General features: G+C 36.7%; 1 protein-coding gene across 1 annotated transcript; it reads left to right on the top strand.

The window, feature by feature from the left end:
- The first annotated feature begins 1,224 nt into the window (after positions 1-1,224).
- On the top strand, positions 1,225-2,616 carry LOC149217840 (NAC domain-containing protein 22-like). The gene is made up of 3 exons (XM_089391436.1): positions 1,225-1,431; positions 1,524-1,786; positions 2,040-2,616. The coding sequence occupies exons 1-3, from the start codon at positions 1,230-1,232 to the stop codon at positions 2,481-2,483; spliced, it is 909 nt and encodes a 302-aa protein (XP_089247562.1). The 5' UTR covers positions 1,225-1,229; the 3' UTR covers positions 2,484-2,616.
- Positions 2,617-26,846: the final 24,230 nt, after the last annotated feature.

Below are 26,846 nucleotides of genomic sequence, written 5' to 3'. Positions count from 1 at the left end.
AAAAAAAAAAAAATGAAATTAGAGAATTTTTGTTTTTTTTTTCAACTTTGGAAAAGTATAAATCAATAAAAAAAAATGTGAAAAAATAATTTAATTTTATGAATAATTATTATAATTTAATTTATGAATAATTAATTTTCTATTTAGGAAAGGATTATAGATAACCAGTTTCTAACTTAGATTTTATAAATATTCATTTATTACAAATATAAGCTTCAAAATTAAAAAATAAAAATTCTATGTAAATTTTATTAAAAAATATATATATATAAAATATGACTCTTAGATTTTTTAAGATAAATATGTTTGTTTTTTAACTATTTTTAAAATAAAAATAAAAGTAAAAGTTATGTTTTAAAAAGAAAAATAATGTCATTGTAATAAAAAATATGAATATGTTGTAATAAAAAATATGTGTCTGTACTATATTTAAATTTTATACTTTAAAAAATATTTCAACAAAAGATTTAAATAAAATATTTGAAGATCTATGTTAACTAATTTATATATTTGGTCCTATATATACTCTGCATTTAAAAATACAATTTAAATAATGAAATTTGATCATATATACTCTGTTGGATCCTACTTAAAATGGATCTATGGTGATTAGTAATATTGTTATATTATTTAGAGTTAATAAAAATTATTCAAAATTCAAATAAATCATGGAAAAAATTAATGAAAAGCACAAGTCTTTAAAATGTTTATTATAAAATTTTGTTTGAATTGAAAATTTTCCATTTAAACTTTTATAGTATCATATCGAATTCCAATCCAAATACAAACTTAAATTTGGTAATTATGATTTAAATCAAAAACAAAAACACATATGGCAACATAATCCTCAAATTTCTTTAATCTAGATTTTCAAAAAAAATTACTAAAATTTTAAAAAAATTACTGAAATTTTTTAAAATCATGTTAAATTTTCTTTAATTTTCAATTTTTTAATTTAGAGTTCAGAAAATTCCCATTAAATTTTCTCAAAACTTCTATGGTTTTCCCCCCGAAACCGCGGCCGTTTTAGACTACCGTTTTGAAAAGTACCTTTGAGTGTTTGATAAAATAAAGTTCTTCGCTGTCCTCGTCAACCATTTTCTCGTGTTCCCATTTCTTGGAAGCGAAGAAACCTCGGGATACCTTGACGTCGAAGTAACCGGTGAGTTATATATTTACATGTGGCTGGGCGATGGAATTCATGGTGTTGGTTCTTCAGGAAAATAAAAATGGACATGCTAGAAGAAATATACGACGATGGGGATGTCCAGCGAGAGTTAATGGACGTTCCAGGTTTCAGATTCTATCCCACAGAAGAGGAATTGCTTGGCTTTTATCTGAGGAAAAGAGTCCAACCCGACCATCCACTGGAAATCGATTTGATCATACCGACCTTGGACTTGTATCAATATGACCCCTGGCAGCTACCATGTATACTTCACACAATCGTTTTCCCCTGTTTCAAATTAGAAAAAATAAATTAAAAAATCCCGAATATTAACTGCTGCACTCTTATCTTGCAGGTTTGCCTCATGTTGGCGACAGACAGTCGTTGTTTTTCGTTCCAAGAATTCACGGTAAGTCATGCGCTCGGCCTAACAGATTGACGGTGTCTGGTTTCTGGAAGTCCACTGGTTCAGACAGAGCAGTTCGCAACGAGCTGCTTCACTGTATCGGTATAAAGAAAATTCTGGTGTTTTATAAAGGGAAAGCCCCCAGCGCGCAGAAGACGGGGTGGATCATGAACGAGTATAGGTTACCAGATTTCAGCTTTTCCAAAAACAAGGTACTGTTTTCATCTTTTTTTTCAGTCTTATGCTTCCTATATCACCCGCATCGATTAAAATATAAATAAAATGAACATGCGAACCTCCTTTTGTGTTTTATTCTATTACTATCTGTTAATAAAGCCAAGTTCAGGATCGATTTTTGCCGGTTGCTTTGAGAGAAGTGAGGTGCTCTATCTATTAGGCTGGGGAGTATCTCGCTTCACTTTTCTGGCACAAAGTTACTGAAGGAATGTAAGTTGACATGTGCAGAAGAACATGGATATGGTGTTATGCCGGATATACAGAAAGGGTGCTTCTCGGAAATCGATGGAACAACAACCCATAAAGCCTAAAGAAGATCCATCTTTTTCAGCTGGTGACAAATATGAAGAAAAAATGCCTAATTCATTCACTCTTAATGGCAGCGGCCAATTATCAAATGCAACACGAGAAACCGGGGCTTCTTCGACATTGCATTCTCGGAATGAAGAGGCAGTCTGTTCTTCTGATCTAAGCAAAGCGAACGATGAAGGTAGTTTGTTTGAGTTCCTGGAACCGGTCATGTTCGGTGAGGAGACTAAGTCCTGTAAGCAACGGCACTTGGAGTTGCCCACGTTGCCTCTGGATTGCTTGTTTAACCATGAGGCGATACCGAGTACATGGCCAAATAATATAAATGCATGGCCACCTTATGATCTTCTGTCTACCCCATAGACACTACAAATTCGATTAGTTTAAATAGCGCTAAACCCTTTTCGCGATGCGACCAGTACCCTACTAGACTAATTGTTATCGATGTAAAGGAGTCGTTGAGCTTATAATTTCATTTTACAGTTTTGTATTATGATTATGATCTATTGAATTTTAGTACATCACAGTTATATGCAGTGGTGTAATAAATATTTCAAAATTTAAATTTGGAAATATTCTAGTATTTATAAATATTTTTATTTGGGTTTTAGATATTTGGATAAATTAGTTTGTATAATATTTAAACTTTTTTTTCCTAATTTTTATTAGACTGTAATTTAATAATATTTTTAATATTATTTAGCAAAATGATGTCATATTTTTCTTTAAGTGGTTTAGCCAAGAGTCATCACTTAAAAAGGTAGCTTTGAGTAGAGTTAAGCAATTTTATGAAGTCTCGTGTCTTCCATGTTTAACCTCTCTTTTACATTACATACCTTCTCATAAGCATGTTCTCAATGGCAAAGGCTTGTCTCTATGATGAAAACAAGATAGGTGTCTTTACATTAATTTTGAGATTATACGTTATAAATTAGTCATGAAAATATTTTATCCTTCTCCACTATTGGAGAGATTGTATCCCCAAATATTACAACCATTTAAAATAATAGAGTTAACAAGAGTGTTAAAGAGGAATTTTTTATATCCCATATTAAAAAATATGTTTTTTGACAATTATTTTCAAGTCTATAATAATATTTCACCATCTATTTATCATTTTCTCAATGCTATGAGTGGGTTGAGCTTGTGATAGATATAGATTCTAGGATTTTTATATGAAGAAACTTCATCCAAGTTAAGTAGCATAAGTAATGTTTTTGGGTTTAATCACCATGACACTCATTTTGTCATTATTAACAATCTTATCCTTAGGATTCTTAGTTGTTTTCCAAGATAATAAGGAATTCTCCCCAAAAGAACAATCCTCATGAAAAGAACAAAAGAAGAGTGATAATTAGTATACTATAGTGTTACGCCGATACAACCTTATTGTTTGAAATACTCTTCTAACTTACCAATGTGTATGCCAAGAATGGTAGGGGACAAGGGAAACTTTGATATTGTAATTAATTTCTTGTCACCAACCTTCAATCGTCTTATAGATCTAGAAATACCATCCTCATATAACATTTTCACAACATAAACCTTTATCACTCCCAGTATATTCCAAATGTTTTGTAACACCCAAGTCCTTAGTCCCCTACAAATATTGTAATTGTAGATAGTTATGTTAATTATTTTTGTACATGTATGCAAACCTTCATCACTCAAGGCTCCTCATCACTCTATGCTTTGCATTGAAGATCAACCAAACACCTAGATTTTGCTTCCTCCACTCGAACTACATGATCCCATTTCTCATGCATTTGAGGAATCTTACACAACAAGCACACATGCACAATGTGAGTGGTCTACCTTTTTCATATTTGCTTGCATGTCATAGTCAAGAGAATGCATACACTCAACATCTGCATGCAGTGTAACACAACACCATGGAAGCTCCACAAAGTGCATGTCATGCACTTTCACTCATCTTTGCTCTGTCGTCGCTTGTAGGTTTGGAGTGTGTCCATTTTCATCGTTATATTTTCATGCTTGCAGGTTTGTGCAAGTGCGATGTTTGTAGACCGTTCCTTCACCAACATGGGTCAACCAATGTGGCAATGGTTGCATTGGAAGTATCACTTCACATGAGATGACACATGCACTATTAGCTTAGGAGTAGGAGTAGTGTTTGCTTTTGAGTTGTTTGCTTGTTTGAATGTTTTCTTCTTTCTTTGTCTATTTGTTTGCCTGCTTGTTTGATTTCTTACTTTCTTTGCTTCCGCATTTTCTTCTGCTTCTTGCTTTTCTTTTTGGTTTGTTTGATTGTTATTGTCCATAGGTTAGTTTCGCATGGACCGTGTGCGACTCTTCAAAAAAGTTGGGTAAAGTACGAGAGGACTTGTACAAATATCAACATTTGGTTATCTGTGTTCCGCTCTCTTATGTAAGAACTTGTTGTCTTCAGTCCATGATACATCAATGGAAAATACGTACTGTTCAAAGTGAACTTTGGTGAAAACACACCGCTTGCACGATAACTAGTATCACCTACTCTAGTCGGTTGTTTTTGGGTTAACCCTTGTCAACTCAGTCAAGTAGAGTAAGGTGAGGGGAGAAACCTTAACAATCATGTTAGAGGTATACATAAACTACTTCTCTAAAGGAACAACCTATTCTACTCTCAATTAGTCAGGATCCCTCTTCCGCCTCTGAAATGAATAAGTGCTATGCATATTTATGAAGATGAAAAATGAAAAAATGAAAAAGTGAAAAAAGTTTGAAAAAAATGAAAAATGAATAAGGTGAAAGAAGAGAAAGGCTTCCTACAGAAAGAGGTGATGCAAGTAACACCATCAGGGTACTGGCCAGGCTCACTCGCAGTGGATCCATGCTTGTGTTCTTGCGTGACTTTGTCGAGCTATTGTCCAGGCCCGCTAGCAGCGGAGAAACACGAGAGATGAAACTAAAACTCTTACGACTATACTACTTGTGCATCATATACTCCTCAACCCCAATCAAAACAACTATGTTGGCTTGGCTTGGAATGTGGGTCGACTGACCAAGGGCTTGGCAGATGCTACATCTTACAATCAAGTAGTGTGGAAACCAAGACGAACTAAGAACTGAACAATAGTTTCAGAGGTGTTAGACTTGCTCTTCACAAAAAAGGCTCATTCAGAGAGCTGGAGTTCTACCAATGTGTCACCAATTGTTGTAGCGGCTACAACCAACCTCCAAAATTTTGCCTTAGCTTCGTTTTGGAGCCTCCCTACCAACCTTTCACAGCAGCATGTCTTGTCTTGTCGTGCCAAGTACACAAGCTTCAGTGATTTTCTTGGAAAATGACATCCTATACATAAAAGCTTGTTGTAGCCCCCTCATGGGTTGTTTCACCGGACTTAGTCCAGCTACAGGTTGATCAACTCCCTCAAGAAATTGCGCAATTCTGGAGGGCAACAAGCCTTCCCTACAGAAATTTCTTAGCTCTGTCTGACAGCCTATTGGGCTCTAGAATTGAGCAAATCTGTTTGTCATTGTTGACTACAAAAATTGCTTAATTCCTCCGAGCGGGACTGCTCAGCCCAGAAATTGCACAATCTTGGCCAACAGTCAGCTGCTCTGCCCAAAAATTCTGCAATCACTCTAGGCAGCTAGCCGAACTCCCCCCCAGAAATGAGCATTTAATCCTCCCATTTGAGTAAACTGTTGAATGTGGAGTTGAGTTGATCGGTTCCCTCCGGGACCGAGCAAAACTAATTTGCATGCATGGGTTGCTTCTCCCAAGGCAGCGTGCAAAGGCGTCCCTTGATTTAGGGATCTACTTTTAGTAGCTGGAGGTTGCATGTAAGGATCATTTCAGAGACCTCCCACCAAGTGTCACTCTTCCTAGATTTGTGGCATGCACGTCACATCTTCATTTTTATCAAAACTCATGAACCGGATGCTATAGAGCTCATTCCTCACATCGACCTTGTAGCTCTCACATCCCATATTGCATCTAGCAGTCATCAACACATTTAGCTTAGTTGTTTTGAGGTAAGCCTGCCTTCCATGTCTTTTGTTGCTTTTGTGTTTCACTTTGTTTGATTGTTGTCTTCTTGACTTTAGTGAATTCTTGTTATCGTTTTGATGCATGTTAGTTTGTAGAAGCATAGTTTCTATTTTCGTTCGCATGTCACTGTTGTTGCATGCATGACACTGTTTTTCACGGACTGCCGTTGTTGTGGTGACTCGCTGCACACACATGCATGCTTTCTTATTTTATGAATCCTACACTTGTTGTTTGCATGAATGATCATTCACTCTTGTTTGCACTCTGTTATGCTCTTGACTTGCGAGAAGATTCCAGAATACCAAATATGCGAAGAAATACAACCCAGAACAAAGAACATATCAGAAATAACATCATGTATTTTATTAATCGGAAAGGAAAGCAATGTTCACTTGCCTCTTCGAGGGGGTAACCTCCAATAGAGCAGGGCTCGATTACAAAATACGACACGACGCTCTTGAATGAGGAGTGTTTGTCCTTTATATAGGATTCATACATGCTATACCATGGGTTAGTACCATGGTTCTTATTAATACCATCTATCTATTACCATGACCCATTTGCAACTAACTGTAGTCCCTTCTTTAAATGCGAGTAAACCATTTACAATTTTTAATATGGCCTTTATTGACTCTTTAACTAACTATAACTATGACTCGACCCTATTACATAAATAAGGGGGTTAGGGTTGGACCCTAACATGTCCTCCCCCATAAAAACAACCTTGTCCTCAAGGCTGAAGCTGCGGAAACTGCTGAAGAACTATGGATGGTTCCCAGGTCACATCTTCTGGAGAGGTGTCTTTCCACTTGACGAGGACTTCCTTGATCGTGCGACCACGCAGGTGCCATTCTCGCATGTCAAGAACCTATTCAAGTTGGAGCCAAATTGAACCTTCTTCATCCAATTCCGGTAGACTGGTTTGAATTCTGCAATTGTTCCCAACCACTTTCTTGAGGCATGAGACATGGAAGACAGGATGGATTTTTGCAGTGGGTGGCAACGCTAGCTTGTAGGCTACTTCTCCGATGCACTGAAGTATTTGATGCGGTTCGTAGAATCTTGGAGATAATTTCTGACAACCCTTGTCTTTGAGTGATGTTTGCTTATATGGTTGTAGCCTCAAGAATATGTGACCCCCTTCTTGAAATGTGCACTCTGAAGGATGTTGGTCTGCCTGTTGCTTCATGCAATTTTGGGCTTGATGGATATTATCTTTGAGGTGGGCAAGCATGGTTGCACGGTTCTGTAGGATTTGATCCACTTCTTGTACCTTAGAGCATCCCGAAATATAAGAAGTAGGTGAAGGGGGCAGTTGACCATAAACAACTTCATATGGAGTCATCTTGGTGGTGGCATGATAGTTAGTATTATACCACCATTCGGCTGGAGGTAATCACTGTATCCATAGATGTTGCTTTTCTAAACTAAAACACCTAAGGTAGGTCTCCAGACATTTGTTGACTGCTTCAGTTTGACCATCTATTTGGGGATGATAGGAAGTACTGAGTTGTAGTTGGGTACCTTGTAGCTTGAAGATTTCTTGCCAAAAGTTACTGGTGAAGATCGAGTCATGATTAGACACAATGGAAGTGGGCATGCCATGCAATTTGAAGATCTGGTCCATGAAAGATTGAGCCACCAAGGCGGGTGTAAAAGGATGGGGTAGGGTGCAAAAATGAGCATACTTAGAAAGTCTGTCCACAACCACCATGATCACTGACTTGTTGCCTGAATTTGGAAGACCAGTAATGAAATCCATAGAAACATTTGTCCAGATTGAGGCAGGGATGGGAAATGGCTGTAAAGTGCATGGGGATTTGACTGTTTCTCCTTTGTGGCGCTGACACACATCACATTCAACTACAAAAGTAAGAATTTCCTTTTCATGCCTATCCAAAAGAATGAACGTCGAGTACAAGCATAAGTCTTCTTAAAGCCTGAATGGCCTATAGTGGCAGATGAGTGCAACTCTGCCAAAATGCGACTTTTGAGGGTGGATGTTGGTGATATCACTACTTTGTCCTTGTAGTGAAGAATCTCATCCTACCAAGAGTAGCCCGTTCTGGAATTTGGATCTACTTGCAATTTATTAATGAGTTGGGAGAGCGAAGGATGTGAAAACCATTCCTTGCAAGCCTCTTCAATCCACTTTGGAATGGGAAGAGAGATTGCTAGCAAGGTTCTTTCCTCCTCAAATTGGCGTGATAAAGCATCCGCTACGACATTTTCATGCCCTTTCTTGTAAATTATCTCATAATCATATCCCAACATTTTTGCTAGCCATTTATTTTGTTGTGGCGAGGATAGGCGTTGCTCCAAAAAATATTTAAGGCTTTAATAGTCTATGTGGATTTGGAAAAGCCGCCCCAATAAGTATGGTCACCAAGTATCCACTGCATGTAAGATGGCCATCATCTCCTTCTCATAGGTAGATTGTCCCAAATTTGTCCCACTTAGTTATTGGCTAGTGAAGGCCAAGGGTCAACCTTCCTGCATTAAGACAACCCTAATACCCGTACCTAAAGCATCACATTCAATCACAAAAGATTTGGTGAAGTCAGGTAGTGCCAATACAACAGTGGAACACATGGAATGTTTGAGAGCTATAAATTCCTGTTGCACTTCATCATTCTAGAGGAATGAATTTTTCTTAAGAAGGTGAGTGAGGGGTCTATCAATGCGACCATAATTGCAGATAAATTTGTGATAGTAGCCGGTGAAACCCAAAATTTTCTCTCAAACTCTTCAAGGTCTTTGGTTGGGTCCAATCCTACATTGCCTGGATCTTATTGGGATCCACCCTGACACCTTCACGCCCCACAATGTGGCCCAAATACTTGACTTCTTTCATGCCAAAAGAGCACTTGGATAATTTGATAAATAATTTATGCTTCCGGAGCAGTTGCAAGAGAAGGTCTACATGCAAAAGATGTTTTTCCCAGGTGAGGCTGTAGTTGAGGATGTCATCAAAGAAAAAAAGGACAAATTTTCTGAGATATGTTTTAAGCAGGTGATTCATGAGGCTCTGAAAAGTGGATGGGGCATTATAGAGACCAAATGGAATTACTAGGAATTCATAATGGCCTTCATAAGTTTGGAAAGCAGTCTTTGGAATGTCTACTTCTTTCATGCGAATTTGGTGATAGCCCGATCGAAGGTCTAGCTTAGTAAAGAATTGAGCCCCATTTAGTTCATCCAGAAAAGCATCAACAACTTGAATGGGAAATTTATCTTTGACCGTCAACTTCTTGAGGGCCCTGAAGTCAGGACACATACGCCATTCCCCATCTTTCTTGAGCACCATGACCACAGGCGATGAAGAAGGACTAATGCTAGGACGAATGACATCAACTTCCAGGAGTTCCTTGATGAATTTTTCAATTTCATTCCTTTGGGCGAAAGGGTATCTATATGGGCGCACATTTGGTGGTTGTTCCCCTAGGACCGAAGTAATGCTATGATCATGTTCCCCTCTCGAGGGTGGAAGCTCATGAGGTTTGTCAAAGACCTGCAAATTGTTGTTTAAGACATGTTGCATCTCAGGATGAATATGAAGAGATGTGGGCTCGAAGGCCTAGATGGCATTAAATTGGGCAATAACTCCATGGTGGCCCCTTTTTAACAACTTTTCATCCGATGCGAGCTGATGATAGAAATAGCACCTGGCTGGAGTCCGTGGCGGGTATACGTGTGGTCATTCTGCTTAAAGCTCATATATAACTCCTTGGAATCCATTGTGATTGGGCCGAGTGTGCAGAGCCATTCAGTCCCCAAGACAATGTCACACCCACCCATGTTCATGGCAAACATGTGGGTCTTTAGGTGGTAATCTCCCATCTGAAGTTTGACATTTTCACAGCGGTCGTCACATATCATTGTCCACCCATTAGTAATCTGGACCTGGAAATTAGAGATTACTCTGACAAAACAATGCACTGCTTCTGCCACTCTTCAATGGATAAATTTATGCATGCTACCACTATCAATCAAGACTACTATAGGGCGATGTTTAACAAAACCTCTGATTTTGAGTGTTTAGGGAGAAGAAATGCCTGCCAAAGCATAGAGCGAGATAACTGGTTCTTCTAGTGTAGCTGGGAGCTCATTGTCCTGTTGGTTTTCCTCATCTTCCTCCTCTGGTCTCTCAAAGGGTGGGCCTTCCTCAGTAGCATCAATTTGAAAGAATTTGGGTTCCTTGAATTTATGCCCAGGGGAGTATTTGCCATCACAGTAGTAACACAATCCTTGCTTTCTTCGTTCTGCCATTTCTGTTAGTGACACCTTTTGAACCTTAAGTGGTTTGGTAGTGCTTGAAGCCTGGGTGGGGCGTCTCTTGGCTGTGAAATTTGGACGAGGCATCAGGGCCGCTAACACACGTTCCACTTCATGAGTTGTCATGCAAGCTGCTAGCCATGTGGTTGGGTGGTGCATACGGACGTGGGCTTGTATGGCATCTTTGAGACCACTGATAAAACATTCCAAGTAGAATTCATCTGCCAGACCTCCTGTGCGGAATGCTAATGCTTCAAAGGCTGTAATATAGTCTTGTACTGTGCCTGTCTGTCTGAGCTTAGTAAGATGACCCAAAAAATTAGATTCATGTTCAAAGCGATTAGAAAGGGCTTTTGAGAATATCTGCCAAGTAATTGGCCTTGCATAGCATTTTTGATGCCACTGCCACCATTGCCATCTTTCTTGGTCCAAGTAAAGGCTTCCCACAATTAGCTTAGTCTCATCATATTTGATGTGATTTAATGTGAAATATTGGTCCATTTGTGATAGCCATATGGCTAGATGAGAGCCATCAAATTTGTACATGTCTAGCTTGGGTGGTCGAGGGTGGGAATGTTGGTGGTTTCCATGGAAGTGAAGAGAATGGCTAGATTCGCCCTCATGGTCTTCATTAAAAGCATATGCCTCCGCTTGTAACACTGACTTTCCCTTTGTGACTGTGTCATTTAATGACTGAATCTACCTCGTTAACTCCTCCAAAAAAATTTCAAGGGTGTCCATCTTCTCATTGGCCATAGCTTGAGCTCTGGTTTCTACCATGCATAGATCTGGTTCACTTGTCATCATTGTGAAAAAATTTGGGACCATCTGAAAATTTGAAGCTGACAAGTGAATGGTACCACCTTGCTCAGCTTGTTGTCCTGATTCTTATGGGCTAAGTCTCCTATAAGTGTCCTCGGAGGGCCTTCGATTTTTTTTCTTTTTCTTTTCTAACTCTGAAATGAGTTTTACTCCTCGCCTAGGAATACTGTAGTAGCCAATTCTCAAAAAAGTTAATCCTAACCAATGTCCTGCGAGAATCACCCCAAGGTATAGAAGCCACAAGCCTCCCTGCACAAATAGCCAGATCTGTCTGCGAAACCCTCAACTGCAAAGTGTGAGTAGGAATGTGGCAGTGACCGAACCCCCGCTGCTAGATTTGAATTGCGGATATGATTGTTGCGACTGTGACAGAACCCAACCTGCTAGGTCTGATCTGGAAAAGAAGATGATGGGCGATCTATAGAGAGACAAGGGAACTATGGTCTCAAGGAGTCAAGTGCTATAGATCGCAATATACATAAGGGTCCAACAATAGTACTCGGCCTAGTATTTTAGGGCACTAACTAAGGAGGATCAACCGTAGCCTTAGCCGTACTACTCGACTACCCTATCGTACGCGTGAGTAATCTCCCTGATAGCTGTTCTTGGTGTACTGTAGCGGCAAGATGGCTGATAGTTTATCTACGGCGAGGTTTCAGGTGAGCCTAGGGGGCTTCCGATATACCCAGAGGGTACATGGAAGACAGTCTGTGCGCGGTTCTGTCTAATGCACCACTACTCGAAGGAATACCCACAAAGGTTACAAGGGAGTCCAACAAATGTGACCACCTCTTGTATTTTCTGCATGCATGCCTCCCCAAATCCACAAGTTTGTGCGCTCAACGACAGATTCCGTGGTTTAAAGACGTCGGAACACGTCTCTAGCCAAAAACATTTCTGCTAAAAATGGAGATCCCACCGGCCCTGGAAAGTGCTCTGATACCACTTGTTATGCTCTTGACCTGCAAGAAGATGCCAGAATACCAAATATGCGAAGAAATATAACCCATAACACATAACATATGAGAAATAATAGCATGTATTTTATTAATCAGAAAGGACAACAATGTTCACTTGCCTCTTCGAGGGGGCAACCTCCAATAGAGCAAGGCTTGATTACAAAATAAGACATGACGATCCACAATGGGGATTCTCTATCGTTTATATAAGATTCATACATGCAATACCATGGGTTAGTACCATGGTTCTTATTAAAAACATCTATCTAATACCATGGCCCATTTGAAACTAACTATGGTCCCTTATTTAAATGACGATCAACCACTTACAATTATTAATATGGGCTTTATTGACTCTTTAACTAACTATAACTATGACTTGACCCTATTACATAAATAAGGGGGTTAAGGCTGGACCCTAACACAGTCATCTCACCATACATTCACACTTCTCATGTTTTTAGTCGCCCATCGACCAGACTAGGTTGTCTTGTCCATATCGTGCCTTGCCTCGCTAGCACTGCACATTTCCCGAAGTGAAGGATTTGCCTTCCCTCCAGGAATTATGCAAGTCTAGCCAAGCACTAACCTCCAGGCATGCATTGCGAAATTCTTGGAGGAAGTATCCTATTGGGCCCAGAAACTGCACAATGCAATTTGCTGGTTCCATGTCACTGCTGACTGAAATTGTGCATTGTGCAGTTTCAGTCCTCAATAGGCCTAGTTGGACTGTGCATTGCATAGTTTCAATAGTTAGTTAGCCTCCTGACAACCCAGACTATGCCTTGCACAGCTTTGGCAGTTAGTCTCTTGACCTCCTGGTGGAAATTGCGCAACCTTCATGATGAGTCACACAGGTATGTTGCAAGTCAATTCTTAACTTCGTTTTGGTTTTTGACTGATATATTGCTTTCCATGAGTGTTGCCATGGATGTAGGTATCGTAGGTGTTCATCTTCCTCTCAGTAGCATAGGTACAATGGTTTCTAGGAGAGCAGAGTCGAAGACACCGTTCAGAGCACACTTTGGGATCTAGTTGATCAAGTGTCTATGAACTTGCCTACCCATGAAGACATCAAGTTGTTTGTAGACATGGACATCAAGATATGACGACGGTAGCATCACAGCAAGAAACACCATCAACAACAGCTGAAGGAAGCATACTGGATGCAACCAACCCAAGAGGAAGTTTTTTGACAACACAGAGGCTGAACAAAGTTGCAAGCTCAAGCAGATCCACTTGTGATGAAAGCAACTTTGGAGACTCAGGCTATGAGGTGACGATGTGAAGGCAGAGAACGAAACAAAGAATTAGTTGCATGTGATGAAGCCACAACTGAAGGAATAATAAGATCTACATAGAGGAGAGAATGAGTTGTAGCAAGAACATGTATAGCAGGGGGCACAACATGCACTCACGAATGAAACTGTGCCCATACAAGTTATAGATCCATCCCAACAACTGGCACGGAGCAGACAAGGTGAGTAGTGTTTTTGATCGAATGTAAGGGAATTCAGTAGCATGCATGTCATTGTGCACAAGCATGCGATCCCACCCATTCAGCACACTCACTAAGGCAAAGACAAGAAGCAAGTCCGACTGGAGTTGAACATGTACCTCAACAAGTTGATGTGCACAGCCACCACCATATGCTTGGAGAGTAGCGTAGACACTATGCATCAACATGTTGCCTGTCCGGTCGCACCAGGATTACCATTCTCATGCTATCAGACGAGTTGGATAGAGGATCCATATCAGTGCACCCGAATGAAATGAAGGCAAGAGTTCGCTTCAGCAAAATGTCACCATTGACTGCATGGACACCATCATGGAAAACCAAGCTTGGCATCAACTCATCAGCTTCCACCATCACAAACATGTCAAAGAGTTGGTATCACCACAACGTTATGAGTGTTCGTGATGTCTTGCATGGCTTGCAAAGGCCATTTTTTCTCACATGGGCACATGTGCATTGTAATGTAACGTCTTGTCAAGTGGAAGTTCAAGTGTCGATGGTTGAATGTAACAGTCATAGAGTAGTTGAAGAGTCATGAGGGTAGATGAACAGTCTCAAAGGGGAATGTCAAGGGTCACCCAACCCTTTGCTATAAATAGCACCTCATAACTCACTGTATAGGCTTTTGGTCATCCAAGCTTCCGATAAGACTATCTTGGAGTGATCATGGATAGTATTGTAATGAGCCTTGGCTTCTCCACTACGCAGAGCTAGTATATCCCTTTGGAGGAGCAAGAAGTTGTGGCTGTAACGTTGTGCGTCTAAACTAGTGGTTAGACATGGATGTATTGTATGAGTGGAACTTACACTTCTTAATATAATAGAGCCAACATGTTTCATGCATATGTTGTATTGTATTCTATGTTATCTGGTTTAGCCTAAATGATATATGCATTTGTTTTCTCACACATGCATGTATGGACTATTCTGTATAAGTATGTATGAATATTTCTTAAATGTGCTTTTGGTTTAACCTTCACTTTGGATTGCTTGCTAACTTGCTTTCCAGCTTGTGATAAATTTTCATTTGTGTGTTCCCTTCCAAGCCATTTACTATTACGGGTTTCCAGGGGGCGCACTCACCTCAGCCTTAGTGCATTAGAACCTCTCATGCACCTTCCTTAACTTACTACAATTGTCACAGCCTTGCTACCAATAGAGACATTTTACTTGCCTCTACGTGAAATCGCGGTAAAGGCATTACCATACGACCCACTACTAGGAATCCTACTCCAAACGGTCTGAGGTCTAATTGGGACTTCTTACCAGGGAGCTCTCCTTACATTTTGGTGGGTCTAGCACCATCAACACCAATTTATACATATTTACCATTCCTTTAGCGTACTGTAAATTACCCAGGTTCTTAACTAGATGGTGAATTGAATTTTATTACTTGGTTAACAACTTGATGGTGTATTTCTTGAATTTATGATAGATAGTAAAATAATCACTCTAGTGATTTCAACTTAGGTGATTATGCCTCAGCTAGCCTTCAATTTGGGTTCATGACTTCTACATAGTAGCCGGTGTATCTACGTGATTCACTCAAATTGTTAATTTCTTTACATTTCCTTAGACTCGAACAAATGTATAAGTACATTTCAGTTTCCTCAGTTGAAGTTACCTTTCAGTGTTATCCTCCTACTCATCATAAAACTATCTAAATTACTATTTCCATCCTAGGTTTTGTTATCATTGGTTGTAGCGTAGTTCTGGTCATATGGTTGGATCGTACCCCACCCAACGAGAATATAATCTCACTGGATGGATTGATTAAGAGTTACAGAATCAATCATTTGTTATAACTATTCCATAATCAATTTACTCTAGATCGTAGCTTTCATGCATGGAAGGGGTTTCCTCGACATACCTATTATCCATAATATGCTCGGTTCTAATATACAGACATACATATTAGCCGCTAAAATAAATAATTTGTGACATGGACAGTCAATCAATAACTTCGTAGATATTAAATATGTCATTTCATACATCTGAATATCTTAATTTCTACATCATCTACCGAAAAATGGTTTCTTACAATTTATTCAAATGAAAACATAAGAATTTATTTACTAGTTTCAAAATACCAATGTCACAACAAATTTCTAACAGACATATTGCCTTCTTGTTTCCGACTACACTCTTCCTTTTTTTCACGCTCACATTATTTTTAACTATATACATAGATGACCATACTGGGAGAATCATTACTAATTGATTCAATTCGCCATTCTTGTTATTGATTAGATATTCCCAAAATTACATTAGTAACAATTGAAAACCAGCAAGATATAATTTCACTCATATTTAAAATATACAAAAATCTTAATTTAATAGCAAAGAGAATTTCTGACCATGAATTGTCTGAAATCCAACTGGGAAAACACCTTTCCACCCAACCTTGAACCCAACCCTTAGTTTCTCCCTGAGCCGAGATGCACTTGCCTCGGATCCACCCCCACTATTGACCTCTTTAGTAGGTATTTAATACTTTTCTTTCATGATAAATTTTTCGTTAGCGGCATCCCGCTTTTGTGGATTTTTTATCCACTTGCCTAGGCATTTCCATAAAAGTATGTCTTTCTCTCTAACGGTGCTTTTAGGATTTTCTAAGCTTATCATCTTTCCCCAACTAATTAACTTAATGGATATTTCTCTCCCATCCATTAAGCTTATCTATAATTTTATTTAGAATTCTTATCATGAAAGAATTATCCAATCTCATTTACCTATGAGATTGTATTTTTTTGTTTTGGCAAGAATCTTGTTTCTAGGTGTTTCACTCCCAAGTATTTATGACCCCTTCTGCTTATCTTTTTATTCAAATTATTTATTTACATAACATATCCATGTCTTGAATAATTCATTACATCCGCGGAGGGATATTACATTGTAACCCCCCCTTAAATTCACACTATCCCCGGTTTGTATATTTCCAGTCACTTCTCTCATACTTAGTGTTGGATAAGAATTCTATAGTTTACTTTGTCATACCCAGGTAGCTGCATCAGAAGTACAATGTTTCTTTCAATACTTCAACCTAGATTAGATCTAAGATACGAAGGAGTTCGACCAAGAATTCTCCTTCAAGTGCTACCTGCAATATTTGTTACAATGAATGGTGTGAGACTTACCAATTACGTATTCCTGAAGTATTTCTACATATAAAAAAAAACATCATAAGCTTCAGTATGACTAGGAAACAATAAATTCTTATTTTTCTCACAATTGACACTAATTCCCCATTTTACACTGTGTTGTGTCCCTAATGTCATAAAGGAGAATGCCTTCTTTGCCAGTTTGTGCATTTTCATGTTATCACTTGTCTCCTATAGTCCACCTGCATTTTCAATATCTTATCCACATGCATTTGCAATATCTTATCCACATGCATTTGATGATGTCAGTAACCTTAATGTAGTATTATGACAATGTCCTAGATTTCCTTTCACTCGTTCATTAACTACTAAATTCATCAATATGAGTGTAATCTATTTTAGAATATATCACTTACATAAAGAAGCAAAAAAATTAATAATAATAATAATTACCAGGCTATTTGCATCATTTCATTTTATGCCATTAGCCCGATATCTTTGTATCTAATATGCATCTATCAGGAAAATTCTACTGTGAGGTAATAATTTACTGTTACCAACCTCATTTTCCGCATGAATCTCAAGAAGTTCATGAAAAACATTTGATATATGTTCTCATTCTCTTCCATGTATGTTAAATATATGCTTTATAACTTCCACCTACATTCAATATTGACATGCAGCCAATAATATCAACAACATAAATGGCATATTTATTTGCACATTTATTGTAGGAAACTCTCTATTAACAGGGTCTGTTTATAACAGCGCATAATTTAGATATGATTTTCTCACTTGTGCAGATATTGTTTCAACTATATATATATATATATATATATATATATATATATATATAAATTGTTAGGTTATAATTAAAATATCCTATAGGTGAACTCAGCTATGCCCATTATAGCTGATCCTCGTTACCAATACCGATAGTTAATTGGTATCTCATAGATTCCATTCCAAGGTTGGTTTCCATCTCTTCTCATATTACTGCCACTCCCTTCCCAGCACAAGACTTGTCCTTGCTTCCATTATATTATATTTCTAATGAGAAATCAATAATATTACTTACTCCAACCATCTGTTTTCTTCGTAGCAAATCACATTTTCCTTGAATTTTACCACTTGTTCTAGTGATTACATTCAACCATCCTTGGTAATTTAATTCTAAACCTAAAAAATGCACTATTGGAAATATAGATGCCATCAACATTTCTTTTCTAGATAGTTGTATTCTAGTTGTATTATTGTTAATACTAACTATGCTCAAGAAATTTCCTTTTTCCCTACCTATTGTATGTTGTTAATGAGCTTAATACTTCTTGATCTTCTCTTTTCCTCTTCTATCTATGTTTATATATGTCACATTGACTTATATTTTATCATCATATTGTATGCTTCTCTCTTACTTAATCAATTTGCTCAACAAAATACTGAATTTTCTCAATTTCCAAATTACATTCTTTCTTATCTTACTGTGAGAACCTATAATATATTCTGTGTGTTACCCGAAATCCAGTAGCATTAATTATATAAGATTACTATTTCTCATTGTCACTTATTGATGATTCCTACAGCTGGTAGTTTTATTATGCATTTCCATTATATTCCAACCTTCATTTCTTCTGTTGAAACATGTCCAACACACCTGTCTTGTTAAGATACACATTTTACACAGCCTATTTTATGGATTTGAGTGACTCTCTTCACTCTTTAACTTTTTTTTCCTTCTATTCCTAACCTTTTAGCCTTACTCAAGACTATAAATATAATAAATTTAGCATGTCTCATCCACTTTTGGTCAAAATTCCAACAATTGTTTTATAGTTACATTTATTTATATCAAATGCTGACATACACTTCCGTAGTCCTAGTAGTCAGCAATAATGCTCCACTCACCTTATTCTTAAAGAGAGTAGATCATATCACCTGATTAAAAAATCCTCAATCAAGCAGAAAGAATAAGGAATATGACATGTAAGTTTACCATAAGAAATAAGAATCATGTTCATACATTTTCAAGTTTATCTCTACCATCTTCTCAAAAGATCCCATCTATAGGATTTTATTTAAAACTTTTGAGTTGAGTTAAATTTATTGTTGATAACATTTATTAAATCTTAGTTTCCTTGTTCTTCTACTAATAATAGTCAATTGGTATTAATAATATTGTTTTCGTTCAATCCCGACATCTTCACTCGATGTGTATATGGTAAGTGTAAAGATTCTCTTTCGTGGTTTGTTGTACTATTTGAAATTTTGACTCAAAGCTTTTCCATTTGATTTACTCCAATAATTTAATTCATTTATCTTCTAACCTCCAATGTTTGTAATAGACTCACAATAACAAGTTTGAATGCCACAAAAATTTTATGACCATTTTCCTTCAAACTAACTCTCTAGTCAGGATCCTTTAAGAGTTATGCATTGGTCGATTTAGTTATTTTAGTATCAAGTTGATAGTTTCTACATTTATTTTGTACTATCTTTTAGTTCCTTCATATTTTTTGGGTTCTCTTAAACATCATTTTTACAATTTTCTCAGCACATATTTACTAATTCTTTCACACAAGTTAATCAACCCATTTTCATTCTTCTTATATCTCACCCATACTTTTCGAAGAAAATACTTCACCACACTCTTTCATCCGACATATTTGGACTCCAACCTCTGGTTATAAGGCTAGTTTTCAATAGAAATCCAACTAACCCTCTTTACCTTGCTATGTCAATACTCATCTCACTGCTTATTAAAAGTCTTTTTACTATATTTTACAATCGAAATGAAAAATATATGTTGTATAATTCACCATGTCTTCCAAAGCTGTGTATTTTTTCAAATACTTCAAAGAAATATTGTTTAGTATTTCAATTAGGGGTGGAGATTCAGCTTGAGTAAACCCCTTTTGCTGTTAGATCTCATCTTCACTCGTGCCCTTTGAAAGATTATACATCGGGGTATTATATGTTAAAGAACATGTGCTCCATGAGAGTTATGGTTTTTTTTTTCAAATTAAGGTGTAGTTATAAGTTGATTATTGCGTCACTTCCTTTTACCCAACCTATGATCGCAGGAGGTTCTCAATAAACCTGCATTTTAGGGACCACATTCTCTCGACGCCAATCATAGTCCATATGTGTTTCTGCCATAGTTTAAGACGTGGATTATTTTTCCTTTTAGCCATCACCCATAATAGGTGCTATAGGTGGTCTTTCTTACTCCATTTTATGATAGCGCTTATTAGGGCCAAGAGTTGAGCCTAGGATCTGATACCATCTATCACATCTATGTTCTTTCAGTAAAAGCCAACTCTTTTTTATTTTTGTATAGGTTCCTAGGGAATTAACTTCACCTTCCTCCCTCTTAGAATGTTCTTTTAGTTTTAGTTCCCATGTAAACAATGCACCAGAATTGGAGAACCACCCCCTTAACTAACTAAAGGTTATAAGCTAGTAATGCTTGTAATGTCATACTTATTCCAGTTTCTGAGTTGTGATTTAATTACTCTTCTTGATAGCTATTGTATTAGATTTACGATATTCACCATACACTACAGTTCCAATCAATGCCTAAATTCTACAGAGATGCAATTCCCATACCCCTTCACCAACTTCTATGTTGTCTTTTCTACCCAACTAGTGCATAAGTTCCACTTTTCCACTTTATGCCGTATTAAATATATGTATTTGTACTCACGACTTACCATTGGTGTAACGGTTGGATGTCTTAGATTATTGTCTAGGTAAAACTATACCCTATGGGTATAAGCAAGGCCCTCTATCAAATTCTATGGTAAGGGTATAAATCTTAACATCCGTGTCACACTATGTGCACACGTTAGTAAGCACTTGCCCTTACCTATCATTGCTCACATTTAACCATCATTCTACTATAATGTTTTCTGGCTTGATATTGACACTTGGTAGATTATTTCTTTAATGTAAAAATCCATAAACATTTATAACATATGTTACTTGTTTGAATTATTCTTGTACTTTCCCCACTATGGAAAAATCGTGGTACTCAAGGTCATAATTCGTGTATTTATGATATTAAAATCAATTCTTAATCTCCATTATGTTTTCTTGGGTCTGGTGTAATATTTGGCTAGTAGCATGATGTGAGGTTCATTTATTTCGTGGTTTCACCTATTTAGGTGTTGGGTTCTACCTTGCATAGAGGTAGCATTATTAGCTATTATTTCACCCTTCACTAAAGCTCTAGGTGTCCTATACTTACAACTACATAATATCATCAATTTCGTGTATTTCCCTTTGGTTCTATTTAACGTTATCCACCTTGAACTTCTAAGGTCTACTCCATGACTTCCACGCGTATGGTCTTCAAGTGAGCGCATGTGATTACTTTTCATTTCCAACAGTAGTAATGTGCCCTGGATAATCAAGGCTAAGATATGTTGGCCTAACCCTAACCCATCATTACAATGAACCAATGAACATTGTGTCGCCTTCCCATGTTTCCTTCCCTATCTGGTATCCTTGTAACTCAGTTCTGTAACCACCCATGGATACATGTTCTTCCATGCGACATGCCGAGGTGATGGAGGCAATGAAAATTTCTCCTCCCCCTCACTCGTAATTGTTCTCTACCTTACCGTATATAGTTGTTCAGGGTATAGTCATGGCACACACCTTATGAGGTGTCTCCAAAAAGTGGCCATCACTTTCCTTAAGACACTTTATTTTTTATTCATATTCTGGTTCATTTATTTTCACAATTTGTGGCAGTTTGTTCTCACAAGTCGTTGATAGTCTAGTTCTCTATTCGATGGTGCAAGGGTTACATATTCTGATGGAATCTTCCTGTTAATTTCAGGTAATTGTCTTCACTATGAGAAAGTGAATTTATATTTTTATCTTCGCATATTATCTTGTCCTCTATTCGGCTGAATTGTCGTGTTTTTAATTAAAGTTTCATTTCCTTACATGATTCCTTTGATTGTGCATAAATTAGGAAGAAGGTCGATGTCCAATCACTGAACCCTTCTTTGGTTTGATCTCGACACCATAGTCTCTCAGGTAATATGTAAATAGGGGTTTAGTGATACATTAAGAGATATCTCACCCATTACGTATGATTCATTGCTCATACAATTTTTGTCTAACGTTTGGCACAATTGTTCTTTTCTTAAAGGGATCCAACCTTTCTAGTTTTATTGTTTGCATAGGTTAGACGAACAACTCTTGGTCTCTTCCACTGCTAAATCGAAAGCTAGATTCAGCACACTCTGCGATGATCTCTCCAGGATCGTGACTCTCAGGTGAAAGTCCATCTTTTGATAATGGTTATGAATACTAACATGATATTTCCTAGTCAGATTACATTCTTTTCTAATTTCTCTATTTGGGTTTCCCGCTTTTTCGTTTTTGGCTTATAGGTGTAGGAAAACCCAATTCCCCCAAATTTACAGGTACATTCTATCACTTTTTGTCGCCTTATGGGTTTATGTCCTTCTTTCAAAAACTCAGTCTCAATCTGAATCTCATACCTTTATTATTTACACTATGCAAGTATTATTATCGTGCCCCCGTCGCCCTTGTTGATTGACCTCCAACTTAATTTCGACATTCTTTAACAATGTTTCTCCTCTATTCCATGTGGGTACCTCAGGCACCTCCCTACAGGGATTGTTCTCGATGTGTGCTTGGTGACACTAAGTGTCGGGGTATCAAGTCTGCACTAAATGATGCACTGAAAGAGGATTTGTGGGTTAAATTTACCACATGGTTTTCTTCATGTGTGTAGGTTTAAATTTACCACATGGCTTTGTTCCTGTGTGTAGTATTATGTTTGAAGCTATAAGAATTGTGTATCTTGTTTTCTATGGCTTGCAGCCTTGATATACATACAAGGCGTGGAACCTCGATTTGCAAATCTGGTTGTGGTTTTGGCTATTTCTGCCAGAAAATCATATTATTCTCATTTCTAATGTAGTCCTCCTGGTGAACCACTGTGATATATTTTATTTTTTTATTTATTTTTTTCTGGGTTGTTCTACACTTTGGTGTGTATTCATGTTTCATGGACCCTCTCTCCTCGTTTATCCTTTGTAAAGAATTTGTTATATTTGCTTGCATATGTAAAATGGTTATTCTGGCTCGTTTCTGGGTCAACATCCTATTGCCTTTTGTGAATCATGATGTGGCTACACTAATATCTGTGGTTCAGTTGTCCCAGGATATCTGTAAATAAGACTTGTGATTCTAATTTTGCGTGTATTATTTGCTTACTGCAAGTATTAAGTATTACTAATGCATGAGTCTAATGTAGATGGTAAAACATGGATATCTTTGTTGAATATGCTCTTAATTTGTCCTTCTCAGAAAAGGAGGCATCAACTCAAGAAAAGTGAATTGTAGTGACTGTATAGCTTTTGCAGTGGGTTGTATGTCATTCTTAGTTACAGTTTGTATTATATATTGATTCCTATGATTTACAGAAGAACTTGTTACTACGTATAAGTTTTTTGTTATTTGGGTCTCTACTTATTTTTTAGTAATAAACTTCAACTTATATATATTTACTACTCCTTTAGCCTACTGTTAATTACTCAGGCTCTAATTGGATGGTGAATTACCCTGGTTCCAACTAGATGGTGAATCTAGATGAATATCCATGGTTAAGAATGTTGTTATATTGTAAGTATTAAGATTTTATGTTCTTATTAATTATAATTTAAAGATGGTTAAGAAATCATTATATTAATTTAAATGGTAAAATGAATCTTAACACATAGCTACTATTTATATGTTATATATTTTAGTGTAATTATTTTATCTAAAAAATTAAAACACGGTGCTCATAAATTCAATGAATTTCAAAAGAATGTTTTTGTTGTTTATTCCAAACACAGCGCACAGAAATTCATCGAAAAAGACATTCATTGTCATTGCGCACAAAAAGCGCATCGAAAAATACGAAAATTCGCCAGTTCGAGTGCCGAACAGTTCGCCTCAATTTGATCCGATTCGTGACATAAGGTGTTAATTCAGTAGGTTAATTCTCGTGCATAGGTGATTAATTAAAAAAATCATATTATATGAAAATCTCTCATATCTAAAACTATTATCCAGATGTTATGCGATGTGCCTGGAGTAGAAGTACATAGACTATGGCATATACAAACAAAGAAGGGAAATGAGAGTGAAAGAAGGAAAAAAATAAAAGGTACAAGTGAAATTAGGGAAATTTTGGTTTTTTTCCAATTTTAGAAAAGTATAAATCAATAAAAAAAAATATGGAAAATAGTTTAATTTTATGGATAGTTTTTTTTTTATTTATGGAGGGATTATAGATATCCAATTTTTAACATAGATTTTATAAATATTTATTTATTATATATTTCGAAATTTAAAAATAAAAGTTATATTTAAATTTTAGGAAAAAAAAATGTAAAATATAAATGTATCTCTGTTCATTAGTTATCTTTAAAATAAAAATAAAATTTATGTTCTAAATAGAAAAATAATGTCACTGTAATAAAAAAATATGAATATGTTGTAATAAAATATATATGTTTTTAAGATATTTAAATTTTATACTTTAAAAGAATACTTCAACAAAAAGTTTAAATAAACTATTTGAAGATCTACGTTAACTAATTTATGTATTTGGTCCTATATATACTTTATTTAGCATTTAAAAATACAATTTAAATAATGAAATTTGGTCATATATACTCATGTTAGATCCTACTTAAAATAGATCTATGATGATTTATAATATTGTTATATTATTCGGAGTTAATAAAAGTTATTCAAAATTCAAAATAAATCATGTAAAAAATTAATAAAAAGCACACGTCTTTAAAATGTTTATTATGGAATTTTGTTAGAATTGAATTTTTTCCATTCCAACTTTTATAGTATCCTTAAATTCGAATCCAAATTCGAACTTAAAACTTTTTAACTATAGTTTAAATAAAAATCAACACATATGGCAACAAAATCCTCAAATTTCTTTAATCTAGATTTTCAAAAAAATTTACTGAAATTTCTTAAAATCATGTCAGATTTTCTTTAATTTTCAATTTTTTAATTTAGATTTCAAAAAAATTCCCATTAAATTTCAAAATCATGTTGGATCTTCTATGGTTTTCTCCGCGAAATCGTGGCCTGTTTAGACTACCGTTTTGAAAAGTACGTTTGAATGTTTGATAAAATAAAGTTCTTCGCTGTACTCGTCAACCATTTTCTCGTCGTGTTCCATCTCTTCGAAGCTAAGAAATCTCGGGATACCTTGACGTCCAAGAAACCTGTGAGTTATATATTTACATGTGGCTGGGCGATGGATTTCATGGTATTGGTTCTTCAGGAAAATAAAAATGGACATGCTAGAGTTAATGGACGTTCCAGGTTCAGATTCTATCCCACAGAAGAGGAATTGCTTGGCTTTTATCCGAGGAAAAGAGTCCAATGCGACCATCCACTGGAAATCGATTTGATCATACCGACCTTGGGCTTGTATCAATATGACCCCTGGCAACTACCATGTATACTTCACACAATCGTTTTCCCCTGTTTCGAATTAGAAAAAAGAAATTTAAAAATCCCGAATATTAACTGCTGCACTCTTATCTTGCAGGTTTGCCTCATGTTGCCGACAGACAATCGTTGTTTTTCGTTCCAAGAATTCACGGTAAGTCATGCGCTCGGGCTAACAGATTGACGGTGCCTGGTTTCTGGAAGTCCACTGGTTCAGACAGAGCAGTTCGCAACGAGCTGCTTCACTGTATCGGTATAAAGAAAAGTCTGGTGTTTTATAAAGTGAAAGCCCTCAGCGCATAGAAGACGGAGTGGATCATGAACGAGTATAGGTTACCAGATTTCAGCTCTTCCAAAAACAAGGTTGTTTTTCCATTTTTTTTAGTCTTCTGCTTCGTATGTTACCCTGATCGATTAAAATATAAATAAAATAAACATGCGAACGTCCTTTATGTTTTATTCTATTAGTATCTGTTAATAAAGCCAAGTTCAGGTTCGATTTTTGCCAGTTGCTTTGAGAGAAGTTGTTGGAAATTTCTGGTAATTTCAAACAAAACTTAACAAATAATGATACTCTGTTTTTACACAGGATCTTTAACACAGGGAAGCAAAAAATTGTTTGCTGAGCAGACAGAGTTTCTTATACCCACAAAACAAACTTTGTATTCATTAATAAAACAACCTGTTACCAAATAATATCTTCCTCTTAACAGAGGGCTTCAGTTCCACAAAAGAAGATTGCTCTGTCTTCTCTTGAACATACTCTGTTTCTGCTTGCAAAATATTACACTGCTATGTGTAAAATTACATATATTTATACTGCTGCATATTCCATTACAAAAAAAACTTACATTCCCTTCACGCTGCTACGCATATTGCATTCAACGAACAATCAACAAAGCTACCCTCGCACTGTTGTGCGTTACATTATACTTCAATCAACAAAAAAAACATCCATGCGCTGCTGCCCTATATTGCATTATAATCAACCAAAAAAAATTTCCATGCGGCCACTGTTCTTTTATATTCGCACTGCTATGCGTTTCATTTCACATACATTACATACTCAATGAACAACTAAAACTAAAACATAACAATACACCCGTGAATAAAAAAAACTTAAAGACTTTACCAACACTTACCTATCGTAATAAATTCATTTATTACTTCAGCATGGTGAAAAATTAATTTCTCATCCTTTTACTGACAAACTTGGCGGTCAACCAAAAATTTACTTCACGCAAGGTTCATATGGTGTAGACCCATTGATTTAATCGGATGGCTAACACAATTTCCCCGGAGGTCCCATTTGCACGAACTTTACTTGCCTGGGGATTGGTGGTTTTGAAACAGTTCCCGTGGACATGCATCAATAGGTGAGTGTGATCGGAGCCCCTTTGAAAAATACCACGCTACATGAAAGGTGGTGCAGGGAAAACTGTTGGTGGTTTTGCAGTCGCCGTTTACTGGCGGCTTCCGGCAACATGCAGTTGAAAGTATATTTCAACACTCCCCTTTACTTTCAACTGCTGGGTTATCAGTGAT

The sequence above is a fragment of the Pinus tabuliformis genome, chromosome 1_1 (genome assembly GCF_031772625.1).
Source record: "Pinus tabuliformis cultivar Carrire ecotype Pingquan chromosome 1_1, CPIR1, whole genome shotgun sequence".
NCBI lineage: Eukaryota > Viridiplantae > Streptophyta > Pinopsida > Pinales > Pinaceae > Pinus > Pinus tabuliformis.
This window is presented reverse-complemented; position numbering and strand designations above follow the sequence as displayed.

Coding starts and splice junctions, on each gene's coding strand:
- LOC149217840 (XM_089391436.1), top strand. CDS start 1,230: ATGGACATGCTAGAAGAAATATACGACGATGGGGATGTCCAGCGAGAG. Junction 1,432..1,523: donor TGACCCCTGGCAGCTACCAT/GTATACTTCACA, acceptor CTTATCTTGCAG/GTTTGCCTCATGTTGGCGAC. Junction 1,787..2,039: donor TCAGCTTTTCCAAAAACAAG/GTACTGTTTTCA, acceptor TGACATGTGCAG/AAGAACATGGATATGGTGTT.